Consider the following 14,864-nt stretch of genomic DNA (forward strand, 5'->3'; position numbering starts at 1 on the left):
CAGTGAGGATGAAATCTCGCCAATACCTTGTAGCCTTAAAGCAAGAGGGCTTATCGGCTTGCTGGCCCCTTCCTGAACTGACAGCCCATCACACATGCACACACTGGACGTTCCCTTGAAAGTGTATGGGTGATTTAAAATTCTCCTTCTTCGGAGTGTCATGTATTTTATATGCATGGAGAGAGAGGAGTGTTCTCCTTTCATTCTTTCTCTCTCCCCTTCTGTCTCTCTCTCTTAGCATTAGTTTTACCTCATCATGCTTTTCAGTAATTGTGTGAAGGAGCACATGACCCTGGCCTTTGAAGACAAATGTGATATGAATGATGAGGGGAGAGTGTGTAAAAACCAGGCCTCGCGGGGCATTTGATTTTTACACTCGTCGCATTTAGCTGCACGAAAGAGCAGTCGGAGGGGGCGAGGACTGACAAGCTCTAGGTTTCGGAGGGTCGGCTTTGATGTCTTGTGGGGTGCGGTTGCTGTTCCTCTGCAGAGCCCCTAAGAATGGGAGGATGTGGGTCTCAGACAGCCATGTCGACCCAGCCACCCGTATGCACTGACTAGACAGCACACAGCCACACAGACAGGGAAAAGCACTATGATCACACCTCTGATAAAAGTCTCTCTCTCTTTCCCTCCCACTCTCTTTCTCTCTCTCTCCCTCCCTCTCTCCCTCTCTTTCCCTCCCACTCTCTTTCTCTCTCTCTCCCTCCCTCCCTCTCTCTCTCTCCCTCCCACTCTGTCTCTCTCTCTCGATCGATAGATGTAGTAGTGCACAGACATGGTGGATGAAATATTTGAGACAATTAAAAAGAAAAATGTTAGTCACAGAGAGTTATTCCATAAATGTAATATAAGAAACACCTTCCTAATATTGAGTTGCATCCCCTTTGCCCTCAGAATAGCCTCATTTCGTCAGGGCATGGACTCTACAATGTGTTGAAAGTGTTCCACAGGGATGTTGGCCCATGTTGACTGCAATACTTCCCACAGTTGTGTTACGTTGGCTGGACGTCCTTTGGCTGGTGGACCATTCTTGATACACACGGGAAACTGTTGAGCATTAAAAACCCAGTAGTGTTGCAGTTCTTGACACACTCCAACCGGTATGTCTGGCACCTACTACCATAACCCATTCAAAGGCACTTAAACCTTTTGTCTTGCCCATTCACCCTCTGAATGGCACATATACATAATCCATGTCTCAATTGTCTCAAGGCTTAAAAATCCTTCTTTAACCTGTCTCCTCTCCTTCATTTACACTGGCTGAAGTGGATTTAACAAGTGACATCAATAAGGGATCATAGCTTTCACCTGGATTCACCTGAGTTGACTTTGTATTTTACTCTTAATTAATTATGCACTGTCTCTATGCACACTCATAGGGCCCTACACACTACGCACACTGATACTCCAACACACATACAAACACTCACTCTATCATTTGCTCACACACATAATATGCACATACATTTATACTGACTCTACAAACAGCCACTCACATACAATCATCATATACACTGCTGCTACTCTGTTTATCATGTATCCTGTGGCCTAGTCACCTTAACCCTATACATATCTACCTCTATCGATACAGTATCCTTACACATTATAAATATGGTACTGGAACTGACCCTGTATATACTATGCTTACTTACTTTATTGTGTTCTTCTTATTTTTACATCTTGTGTGTTTTTGTCCTGCCTTGTTATTTTTGGTATTACATTGTTATTTATTACTGTATTGTTGGGGTTAGAGTTTGCAAGAAAGGCATTTCACTGCACTTGTGCGTGCCATTAAAACTTGAAACTTGGTCAGTCATGGAAAGAGCAGGTGTTCCTAATGTTTTATACACTCAGTGTACTGTATATCACAAGCCAAAACAATACCAGACCACATGCAGAAACACACATCTCAGACTGCAGGAAATATGTGGTTTATTGGGAACAACATGATCCCAGCTAGCTTATTGTGAGTACATACTTAGCAGTAAACAACGGTAATGCATTTTCTTTCACCTTTTAAGTGCCACAGGCTGAGGATTCTATTTACAACGCTACAACCATGGTGTCATGTAGGCTACAATCATTTAAACAGAATTACAGAAGGGAACATGAAAAACCATTACACATCTTTCAATTATGAACAAGTTAATGACTAATTATCTAAAGGTCTGGACAAGACTACAGTACTGAAAAAAAGTTTTTTTTTTGTTGTACATATCCATTGAGGGTTTATCATGAGTAGGGGGGATTCACAACTAATGTTATTGTAGAAAAATAATAGTGCCCATGGTTATGATGATAGAATCTAGCAGGTAAAAAGCACAAGATGTGGAGACTGTTTTCTGCCACTACATAAACTTTAGAAGGAATTCATAATTATGTTAACAATTACCATACATACATATCACTAAAGCACAGGTTACCATATATACAGTTGGGTGCATTCGGGTGCTACAGTATCTACTGAAACGTTATGAACAACACCAAGCAGGCTAATATTTACTTGTGCCCCAAATGATGTCCTATTTCCTACATAGTGCACTACTATTTACTGGAGCCCCACGGGCCCTAGTCAAAAGTGATGCACTATCAAGGGGATAGGCTGCCGTTTGGGACGCATACAATGTCTTTCCAACAACCCTTCCACAGATAGACTGCAAAATCTGACTCTGACACTCTTTGAAAGGAGTAAAAGTGAATTGGCATGTGTTTATCTCTTCATGCTACATCTTCACATCCTATTAACACAACGTTACTTACAGGTTAACTTTGGTTTACAGCTTTCTATAACGATACTGTATCTGTGTGGCAGTTTGAAGCTGTGCGTTAAGTTAAATCAGGACTATACAGTTTAGCAGCGTTAAGCCAAAATGAACACGTCTTACACAGAAAGTCACTAGTCAATGTTACATTCGATACAATAGCAGCCCCAAATAGTGTATTGTTCCATTAATAAAACTAAAGATACAATTTCTCTAGACACTTGAGTGTCTCCATGATCTTAACTTGTTGTCCCATCTATGATTTAAATATCTGTGTTCTGGTACCGCTCAATAAATAAAAATCAGAAGTTGGTATATGTAACAATGTCCTATTCTGATATACAGTAAATATGGGTACACATAGTGAATATTAATTCTGTGAAAACATCAGATTACCTTCTTTTTTTTGCATTGATGTAAGAAGACATTAACGAAGAATGAGATTTTTTTTAGATTTTTTGTTAAAACAAAAGTGACAGTCTACACATGACAGTCTACACATGACAGTCTGCACATGACAGTCTGCACATGACAGTCTACACATGACAGTCTGCACATGACAGTCTACACATGACAGTCTACACATGACAGTCTGCACATGACAGTCTACACATGACAGTCTGCACATGACAGTCTACACATGACAGTCTACACATGACAGTCTACACATGACAGTCTACACATGATAGTCTACACATAACAGTCTACACATGACAGTCTACACATGACAGTCTACACATGACAGTCTGCACATGACAGTCTGCACATGACAGTCTACACATGACAGTCTACACATAATTTATAGCAACGGGTCTGAATATTTATGTAAATAAATAGTGTCGTTTCACGGCACTCCAAATGAGACAAGATGTTTTGCTCCAATTTTGCTTCAAATTCACCAACAAAACAGTATTTATTTATAGAAATGACATGCCATGTATTACCAGGCAGTAGATACAGGCATCTGCTAGTCTGTGTGTGGAGTAAGAATGGTACTGTAATCTCAATGGATCTTCTGGATTTTACTACAAAGGTAAAACTATTCTTTTTCTGGACACTGGTCTTAGGTCAGTTTTACCCCCCTCTACTAACCAGCAGTGAGGATGAAATCTCGCCAATACCTTCAGGCCTTAAAGCAAGAGGGCTTATCGGCTTGCTGGCCCCTTCCTGAACTGACAGCCCATCACACATGCACACACTGGACGTTCCCTTGAAAGTGTATGGGTGATTTAAAATTCTCCTTCTTCGGAGTGTCATGTATTTTATATGCATGGAGAGAGAGGAGTGTTCTCCTTTCATTCTTTCTCTCTCCCCTTCTGTCTCTCTCTCTTAGCATTAGTTTTACCTCATCATGCTTTTCAGTAATTGTGTGAAGGAGCACATGACCCTGAGATTTTTTTAGATTTTTTGTTAAAACAAAAGTGACAGTCTGCACATGACAGTCTACACATGACAGTCTACACATGACAGTCTACACATAATTTAGATGATTCAACAACATGCTCTTTACACTTATCTACATAAACATGTGTGTGTGTGTGTGTGTGTGTGTGTGTGTGTGTGTGTGTGTGTGTGTGTGTGTGTGTGTGTGTGTGTGTGTGTGTGTGTGTGTGTGTGTGTGTGTGTGTGTGTGTGTGTGTGTGTGTGTGTGTGTGTGTGTGTGTGTGTGCGCGCATGTGAAAGAGAGAGCAAGAGAGTACATATTATGGATAGTAAGGGCTATATTCAATCCAGATCTCCAAAGTTCAGCGCGAAAGCCCAATTGAAATTTAAAGGTAATGTTCCCGCATTGGCGGAGACTGCATTCACGGTAAACGCTGTATATGTCGGCTCAATCAGAAAATACCTTTACGTTTCTGTCACGCCATCTGTAACACTTCAGCGATACGGATTGAATAAAGCCCTAAGCTTTTCCGAGACGCTAGACAAACACATAAAACATTATTGGAAATGATTGTTTACTCTGAAGAGATGTTGTGCTCTGTGCCAGCAGGTGCCAACCTCACAAAGGGTGCTCAAATATCTCAGTTACTGTGCATACAATGGACACCACTTCACTCCAACACAGTACAGAGTCTTTGTGTCCAACAGAGATTTTTCTTGCTGTGAGAGTTTGATACGGTTCGAGATACTGTGAGAGGTGCACACTGGGATTTACTGTGTCTCCAACATGGTCGTCCTAAATGTGGAATCAACCATTAACGTGGCCTGTGGGGAGGGCCTCTTTGTCCCCTAGCTAAGAGCCCAGCAACAGCAGCAGCTGGAGGACACATGTTCTAGGAGAATTGGCGGTTTGGTTCAGTCCCCTTATAGCAGTGGCTTGGCTTGGGTGAGGCCATGAATTCTGGTCAGACATACTGTACAGGCAAGGGGGAGAGAGAAACCAAGAGAGATAGAGAGAAAGATAAAGAGTACTACAAAGAGAGGCAGCCAGAGACATCCAAAATGCTGACACAGTGAGGGAGTGACGTGAGGCCAAACTGATCCATGCCTTTCTGGGGGAGTCAGTTCTTCCTGCAGGCTGTAGTGGCTGTAGTGGTGTGTCTAGCTTCTGGGGAGGGAGGCTCACTGTCACTGAACCTATGGAATGAATCCACCTCTTGTGTTTGTCCCCAAGCATTGTCTGTTCCTAAAACTCCTTGTTCTCTTTCTCTGTACCCACATTGACTCTCTTCTCTGCTCCCTCTTTTTATTTCTCACACGTTCTCTTTCTTTCTCTGTATTTACCTCTCTCCCTCTATCCCTCTCTGATCTCGACTAAGCCAGAAACCCAGCTAGGTGGGATCATATTTTTCACTTTCTGTCAGTAACATCTGATTATTATTATCTGACCCTGCTGGTCATCTATGAACGTTTGAACATCTTGGCCATGTTCTGTTATAATCTCCACCCGGCACAGCCAGAAGAGGACTGGCCACCCCTCAGAGCCTGGTTCCTCTCTAGGTTTCCTCCAAGGTTCTGGCCTTCCTAGGGAGTTTTTCCAAGCCACCGTGCTTCTACACCTGCATTGCTTGCTGTTGGGGTTTTAGGCTGGGTTTCTGTACAGCACTTTGTGACGTTGGCTGATGTAAAAAGGGCTTTATTAATACATTTGATTGATTGATTTGATTGATAAAACAGGGGTTTGGGCTGCCAAACGCTAGAACTAACCTGCTTTTCACTCCTTCAATGCCTCCCTTTATCCTCTCTTCAATGCCTCCCTCTATCCTCTCTTATTACATTTCATATGGGTCAAATGCAAAAAAAGAGTCTCCAATCCACAGTCCAACAGCTCTCTCTCAGATCTCTGCAGAGCAAGCTGCATCTGTGGCACCTAGATGACGTTCTGATGAGACCTTGTATCTATACATGTATGTATAACGATGCTGTGTGTTCAGAGTTGAGTGATGCTCCAGGTATATTGCAGTGTAGAAGCGGTGGGTGGAGAGACACACCGTTCTGGTTAGCGGCGAACTCCTCCCATTATACATTCAGAGCTGCTGTTGTGTGGAGGAAGTCCTTTGAAGGTGGGTTGAAGGGGGTACACAGAGTGCACACAGTTCAAAAATGGCTCCTCGCCCTAACAACCTGGGTCGGGGCCATCACCTTGGTGCAAGCGGTTGAATCATCAATGTCCTTGCACTCCTATTAGTAAATCCTTCAAGGGAGGCCTGAGGTGCAATATATGCTTTCTTTTGCCACACCGACACATGCTACACAAATCTACACGAGCACACAAAGGTTTCATGCTACAACTAGTAGTCCGAACAAAAACGACACATGCCAAACCCGCCCCTCCTCTCCTCTCTTGTCAAGCCCTCAGTTGTCTCTCCAATCTTTCTGTGATTACAGTTAAACGGCGCGGCTTTCATTACATGTTTTCTTCTGTGTGGGCAGTGACTCTGTTTCCTGCTGTTGTTTGATTTGCATCTTTGTTTTTGAAGTGAGGGTTAAGAAAGAGGGAGTTTTTTCAAGAACAGGGAGAGAAAGAGAAAGAGAGAGGCTTTGAAGACATGCAGGTTGGGGATTCGGGATCGTCTCGGAGGGGGCAGGGCTGCCTTTGAAAAGAGAAAGTAGCAAAAGGGAGTACAAAAAAAGAGGGAGAGAAAACGAGAACTCCTTCACTTCTGTGTAAGGTATGCTCCAATGGTAAGGCTTGCGGCCCCCAGTGCAGCCAGGCCGAAGACGGTCTTGATGGATGGCCACGAACAGAACACAGAGTCCCTCTGTCTGTCATAGAGCTCAACAAAGGCCTCCTGAGAGAGAGAGACAGAGAGAGAGACAGAGTTAATACAAGCAGTGTGTGTGTATTCTTGTGTTCAAAGCTAGCTGGGGGGTCTCCTTTGGAAGTGCCTGCATATCTAAACCCCCTTGGATGCCATCCAACTCCAGTGTTATTACATGCAGGAAGCCAGATCCATTTCAAACCAGCTCCCCTCACACCCGTAACACCCCTCGTGCTCACCCCCGCAAAACTCTGAGGGCCCCTCATAAACACAACACACACACACGAATGAACGCACACACACACCCTAGAGTACTCATGGACACAACCCAAGACAAACACTCCACATGAAAACATACACTGCGTCCTATTGATGTCTTGATGCAAGCTACAGTACACTGTATATGGTCATTCATTAATGGAAAACACTGCATAACAGCTGTGATGCTCCATAGATGCTTCACGGTCCTACAACAGTCTGTTACCGGTGCAACTGCTTCTCCATAATCTCAATGAATACAGCCTGTTATAAAACGATCCCATATGTCCTTATCGTGTACAGTAGAATATTCACCCTGGCTTAATGTATTTATGGCCCATGTGCTGCTGTATGAGGAAATCAAGATGTCCATTTAGAAGCCTTCAGGCCTTGACAGTGAGAACAGCTAGATGGGAAGTTAGAGTATAGAGATCCCCCCTTGAAGACCCCATAAATGGTTGGTGTTGATTAACCTGTATCAAACTGGTCAACCCAAGAAGGAGTGCACCATTGGATATAGGAGGGGTCTGAGGGTTGGGGGGTGCAGGAAACATGATATTGTAGTGTTTTCCTCAGAGCTGAAGGGGGGCCATGTTGTTTATGCCCCTGCCCTATAGTAAGTCCCTAAACCCTAGACCGGTAATACATTGTCGTTACAGCAGTAGCACTAACCCTAACCCTAGACTGCCTTAACATTGATAATCATATAAACAATTAATTTGAGATACAATGGATTATAGGTACAAAATGCACACCCATCACCTCAATAGTGGAGTACTACTGTAGTTTGGCTGGTAACCTGATTATGGGTGAATTCAATTGTTAAGTTCAATTCAATTCAATTCTACATTATTAGTCCCCTGAGGGCCAAATTCTTTTCAGTCCGTCTCGATTAGATCAAGGCTACATTTACCTACACAAATTATGTTATTTACTATTTGTAGAGCAAGACAAATATATGTTTGTTTCAAAATTGCCCTTGATCAAATAGAAAGATAAACTGGGCCATCTTCTATGAACAGTGTCACAGTGTTAGGGAGTGTAAGAGAATATTTCCAGTAAAGCAAACCAAGCCTCACAGGATGACTAAAAAAGGCAATCTATTTCAAATGGCTACGGAAGACAAAAGTATTTCCTGCCTCCCTCTTCTCTCCCCCTTTCCTTTCCTGTAGCATTCCTGAGGCCAGGGGCCATTGAGAGTCAGGATCAGATCAGCAGTTTCTTCACTTTAGGTGCTCTGTTATCAAAACACACAACCATTCCTAGCCAGATACTGTTCACTAAACCAACAGACATTTCTCCTATTGTTGTCATTGTTAGCATTTTCTTTGTTGTTGCTGAAATGAGCACAAAATTAAAAAGGAGCTAATTAAAAAGGCATGTAGGTCATTCTCTGTCTCCTTAAATGCCCCTCTCCCCCCTCGTTGATCAAATCAAATCAACGTTTATTTGTCACGTGCGCCGAACACAACAGGTGTAGACCTTACAGTGAAATGCTTACTTACAGGCTTTAACCAACAGCGCAATTGTTAAGTAAAAAAAATGGTATTAGGTGAACAATAGATAAGTAAAGAAATAAAAACAACAGTAAAAAGACAGAGACAAATAACAGTAGCGAGGCTATAACAGTAGCGAGGCTATAACAATAGCGGGGCTATTTACAGGCACCGGTCAGTCAGGCTGATTGAGGTAGTATGTACATGTAAGTATGGTTAAAGTGACTATGCATGTATGATAAACAGAGAGTAGCAGTAGCGTAAAAGATGGGTTGGCGAGACACAATGCAGATAGTCCAGGTAGCCAATGTGCAGGGGCAACGGTTAGTAGGGCTAATTGAGGTAGTATTTACATGAATGTATAGCTAAAGTGACTATGCATATATGATAAACAGAGAGTAGCAGCAGTGTAAAAGAGGGGTTGGGGGGCACACAATGCAAATAGTCCGGGTAGCCATTTGATTACCTGTTCAGGAGTCTTATGGCCTGCGGGTAAAAACAGTTGAAGAGCCTTTTGGTCCTAGACTTGGAGCTCCGGTACCGCTTGCCATGCGGTAGTAGAGAGAACAGTCTATGACTGGTGTGGCTGGGGTCTTTGACAATTTTTAGGGCCTTCCTCTGACACTGCCTGGTGTAGAGGTCCTGTATGGCAGGCAGCTTAGCCCCAGTGATGTACTGGGCCATATACACTAACCTCTGTAGTGCCTTGCGTTCGGAGGCTGAGCAGTTGCCGTACTAGGCAGTGATGCAACCAGTCAGGATGCTCTCGATGTTGCAGCTGTAGAACCTTTTGAGGATCTGAGGACCCATGCCAAATCTTTTTAGTTTCCTAAGGGGGAATAGGCTTTGTCGTGCCCTCTTCATGACTGTCTTGGTGTGTTTGGACCATTCTAGTTTGTTGGTGATGTGGACACCAAGGAACTTGAAGCTCTCAACCTGCTCCACTACAGCCCCGTCGATGAGAATGGGGGCGTGCTCAGTCCTCCTTTTCCTGTAGTCCACAATCAGAGACCTGGCACCACCCGGCCAGGTCTCTGACCTCCTCCCTATAGGCTGTCTCGTCATTGTCGGTGATCAGGCCTACCATTGTTGTCTCATCAGCAAACTTAATGATGGTGTTGGAGTCGTGCCTGGCAATGCAGTCATGAGTGAACAGGGAGTACAGGAGGGGACTGAGCACGCAACCCTGAGGGGCTCCAGTGTTGAGGATCAGCGTGGTGGATGTGTTGCTACCTACCCTCACCACCTGGGGGTGGCCCATCAGGAAGTCCAGGGTCCAGTTGCAGAGGGAGGTGTTTAGTCCCAGGATCCTTACCTTAGTGATGAGCTTTGAGGGCACTATGGTGTTGAACACTGAGCTGTAGTCAATGAATAGCATTCTCACGTAGGTGTTCCTTTTGTCCAGGTGGGAAAGGGCAGTGTGGAGTGCAATAGAGATTGCATCATCTGTGGATCTGTTTGGGCGGTATGCAAATTGGAGTGGGTCTAGGGTTTCTGGCTACGGACGTGAGTGCTATGGGTCTGTAGCCATTTAGGCAGGTTGCTTTAGTGTTCTTGGGCACAGGGACTGTGGTGGTCTGCTTGAAACGTGTTGGTATTACAGACTCAATCAGGGACATGTTTAAAATGTCAGTGAAGACACCTGCCAGTTGGTCAGCACATGCCCGGAGCACACGTCCTGTTAATCCGTCTGGCCCCGCAGCCTTGTGTATGTTGACCTGTTTAAAGGTCTTACTCACGTCGGCTACGGAGAGCGTGATCACACAGTTGTCCGGAACAGCTGATGCTCTCATGCATGCCTCAGTGTTGCTTGCCTCGAAGCGAGCACAGAAGTGATTTAGCTCGTCTGGTAGGCTCGTGTCACTGGGCAGCTCGCGGCTGTGCTTCCCTTTGTAGTCTGTTATAGTTTGCAAGCCCTGCCACATAAGACGAGCGTCGGAGCCGGTGTAGTACGATTCAATCTTAGCCCTGTATTGTCGCTTTGCCTGTTCGATGGACGTTGGTCGTTGGACGGCATAGCAAGATTTTTCATAAGCTTTTGGGTTAGAGTCCCGCACTTTGAAAGTGGCAGCTCTATAATTTAGCTCAGTGTGAATGTTGCCTGTAATCCATGATTTCTGGTTGGGGTATGTATGTACAGTCACTGTGGGGACAACATCCTTGATGCACTTATTGATAAAGCCAGTGACTGATGTGGTGTACTCCTCAATGCCATCGGAAGAATCCCAGAACATATTCAAGTCTGTGATAGCAAATAAGTCCTGTAGCTTAGCATCTGCTTCATCTGACCACTTTTTTATAGACCGAGTCACTGGTGCTTCCTGCTTTCATTTTTGCTTGTAAGCAGGAATCAGGAGGATAGAATTGTGGTCAGATTTACCAAATGGAGGGCGAGGGAGAGCTTTGTACGCGTCTCTGTGTGTGGAGTACAGGTGATCTAGAATTGTTTTCCCTCTGGTTGCACATTTAACATGTTGATAGAAATTAGGTAGAACTGATCTAAGTTTCCCTGCATTAAAGTCTCTGGCCACTAGGAGCGCCGCCTCTGGGTGAGTGGTTTCCTGTTTGCCTATTTCCTTATACAGATGACTGAGTGCTGTCTTAGTGTCAGCATCTGTCTGTGGTGGTAAATAAACAGACACAAAAAGTATGACAACTCTCTTGGCAAATAGTGTGGCCTGCATTTTATCATAAGATACTCTACTTCAGGCAAGCAAAATCTAGAGACTTCCTATGATTTCGTGCACCAGCTGTTGTTTACAAATATGCACAGACTGGCGCCCGTAAAACTGCTGCCATTTTATACCCATCCACCCACCAACACACACACCCTTCCATCCTTCTCAGCACAGGTATTATTTAGTGTGCGGGTGCCTCAGTCAGACCTCCTACTGTGAGGAACGTTGTACAGCTCCTCTGCTAAAAACATCGGCTGCCTGTTGCCCTTCTTTTCCCACCTACCCACCACAGGAAAAACTGTTTGCTGCGACAACACAGACTGGTTGCCACCGGTTGCCACTACAAGCCGTTGCATGATACCTTCCTGACCATGGCATGATAATATTATGGATAGCTAGACAAAATTGCAAAAAGGAAATGTGCATCTATAGCAGCAATAAATGATATAACATGTGGGGTTCCGAACAATGGATAATTCAAATGCAACAACTGACTAGACATTCCATTTAGAAAACCCCAGAATGGTACTTTGTGTAATAACCTGAGACAGGGAGCACCAGGGGTTGATGGGTAATGGAGTTGATGGGTCAGTCAGGTGGACATCATGAGACCGTGGCGTGGTACATCATGCTCTAATTCTCTAGGTCAGCTCCCAGACACCAGTTAGTTTCTCACCATTACAGATAACATGTGACTACTGTTGAAAAACAACAACTAGAGGTCAGTCTCTCTCTCTCTCTCTCTCTCTCTCTCTCTCTCTCTCTCTCTGTCCTTTTTCCAAATGCAAGGTCAGAGGAGACAGGGAAAGGGCCTTTAGCTTACACAAAGATAGTGAAATATCATTCTGCTATCCATGCAAGAACAAAAACAAGACAAGTAGTTTGCCCTTCACCAAGACCATCTGCTAGCTTAAGTAGGTGAGTGACTGGGGAATCAGTCCAGTGTTACATACAGTCTTTCAGCGCTGAAGTTCACCTAGAGTGCTTCGTTGATCAACACACACGGGTGCCAAGAATCAAACAAAAATCCAGCCCAACCTTCTATCAGGCCCAGTAAATATTTTTTGCTTTATATTTATGACAACATTCACATTGTCACGTAGCAAATCCCTTGGAGACCCACAGCAGCACTCTCTGGGAAAAAGAAGAGAAACAAAATGAGGGGAAAAGAGGATCACTGGCTGCCACAGGCATGGGTGGCACCATGTAGCCACAGTGTCATGGTTACCCCTGTAGCTTGCCACATCTGATGCTATAATATAAGCTTGACGACCTGAGATTGACTTTTCCCACCAGCAGGGCTGTCTTTTCTTGACCTCTGATTTGCTTTTCTCATGATACAGAGCTTCAGCATTGTCTCTTAGAGAATGTCCCTCTAGACTGAGTTTAACTCTACTCTCCCCAAGAGGGGAACAGGAAATTCCGAAATTCCACTCCAGTCCTGGGTATCCTGGGCTTCTCCTGTTCGTTATTGTGAATGGATAATTTGCCTACACTTGCCTTGTGTGTGGGAAATAAGGAGTAGCCCTGTATGCTTGGCTGGCCTCTAGTCTCCACTCTCTCAGACAGACAGTTGATTAAAACACCACCAGGCAGTAAGGCCTTTGCCAAAACAGATAAATTATTAGGCAAGTTATCTCTGTTGTTTGGCTCACTGTCTAATTATGGCCAGCTTGGGAGTTCTCCTCTCCTCATTACGACCACAGAAAAGGAGGGATGAGAGAAGGCGGGATAAGAGGAGGAGGGATGAGAGGAGGAGGAGGAGGAATGTGGGTTAAAGTTCAGACATTAATTAAAGTGCCTATATATTGTGGCTTCAGAGCAACAGCCGCTAAGCCAAGCGTGTCCCAATGCTGTGGGTCTACACCACCACACCATAAACATACTGTTTAGTACACTGCAGACACACTCAGACACACTACACCTCTCAGCTCCTACAGTGTCGTCTCTACGGAGGATCTGGCTGTTTACCCCCAAGCTAATTCATCTAAGACAAAACTCTTACTAAAAGAAGGGGGGCAGAGAAAAAAAAGAGTCAGAGTAGGGTAAGTGTACAAATACAGAAAAACAGAAACCATAACAAAGCCTATAGGGGAGAATCTCTCATTGAATATTGTGCTACATTTGTTTATTGATCAAGTAGGAAATCCTGCCTGTGTCTGTCTAGTTCTGTTTACCTAAACAGACGCAGCCCTTTACTATCCATTCCAATCCAGACACAATAGGTGACAAGATGGCAACCTTGAGTCTGCGGCGACAAGGTCGCTCGGCGTGTGTAGCGTCTCTGGTGTCACCCATCGACCTGCTGCCTGCTGGAAAACAGATGACTGAGGACTTTTCAGACACACACTCATTACCCAGAAATCCCCTAGCGTCAGCAGCACAGGCCCAGGAACAAGGGACACTGTCTGAGTCCTTGGATAGCATCGATATTACACACAGAAGCAAACTGATAGCCTGGCTATATAAAGTGACAAAAAAAGAGGTGAGATATCTGTCGATCAGTCAGAAATCCACATTAAGTTGGGGTGGAAACAACAAAATAACTAAGACCATTTTTTTTTGCATAGCTACCAAGGCATAGAGGGAATATTTAATGGTAAGAAAATAACTACTGTACACTGCTACTGTAGAGATGCCTGCTGAAGACAATGACATACTGAAAAACATGTTTTGCATAATGACAATATCCTACCAACGGGACATTAAAAACTGTAATATCTTATGTTTCACCAAGTCGTGCCTGAACGACGACATGAATAACAAAAAGCTGGTGGGTTTTAAGCTTTTTCAGCAGGATAAAACAGCGGCCTCTGGTAAGACAAGGTGTGGCGGTCTATGTATATTTGTAAACAACAGCTGGTTCACAAAATCTAAGTCTCGAGGTTTTGCTCGCCTGAGGTAGAGTATCTCATGATAAGCTGTAGACCACACTATTTACCAAGAGAGTTTTCAATTTTATTTTTCGTAGCTGTCTACATACCACCACAAACTGATGCTGGCACTAAGACCGCACTCAATGAGCTGTATACAGCCAGAAGTAAACAGGAAAATGCTCACCCAGAGGCGGCGCTCCTAGTGGCCGGGGACTTTAATGCAGGAAAACTCAAATCCGTTTTACCTCATTTCTATCAGCATGTTAAATGTGCAACCAGAGTGAAAAACACTCTAGATCACCTTTACTCCACACACAAAGACGCGTACAAAGCTCTCCCTCGCTCTCCATTTGACAAATCTGAAAGTGGTCTGATGAAGCAGATGCTAAACTACAGGACTGTTTTGCTTTTTACACCTGGACAAAAGGAACACCTATGTGAGAATGCTATTCATTGACTACAGATCAGCGTTCAACACCATAGTGCCCTCCAAGCTCATCACTAAGCTAAGGTCCCTGGGACTAAACACCTCCCTCTGCAACTAGATCCTGGACTTCCTGACGGGCCGCCCCCAGGTGGTAAGGGT

At 44.3% G+C, this 14,864-nt stretch overlaps 1 protein-coding gene across 1 annotated transcript in view; it reads right to left on the reverse strand.

The window, feature by feature from the left end:
- Positions 1–1,918: 1,918 nt before the first annotated feature.
- Positions 1,919–14,864, reverse strand: part of LOC106599248 (apoptosis regulator Bcl-2) — a 60,815-nt gene continuing 47,869 nt past the window's right edge. The window contains exon 2 of the mRNA XM_014190372.3: positions 1,919–7,000. Within this exon, the coding sequence (XP_014045847.2) occupies positions 6,866–7,000 (135 nt within the window). The 3' untranslated portion in view covers positions 1,919–6,865. The remainder of the gene's footprint in view (positions 7,001–14,864) is intronic.

Source organism: Salmo salar, chromosome 03 (assembly GCF_965601325.2).
Source record: "Salmo salar chromosome 03, fSalSal1, whole genome shotgun sequence".
Taxonomy (NCBI): Eukaryota; Metazoa; Chordata; class Actinopteri; order Salmoniformes; family Salmonidae; genus Salmo; species Salmo salar.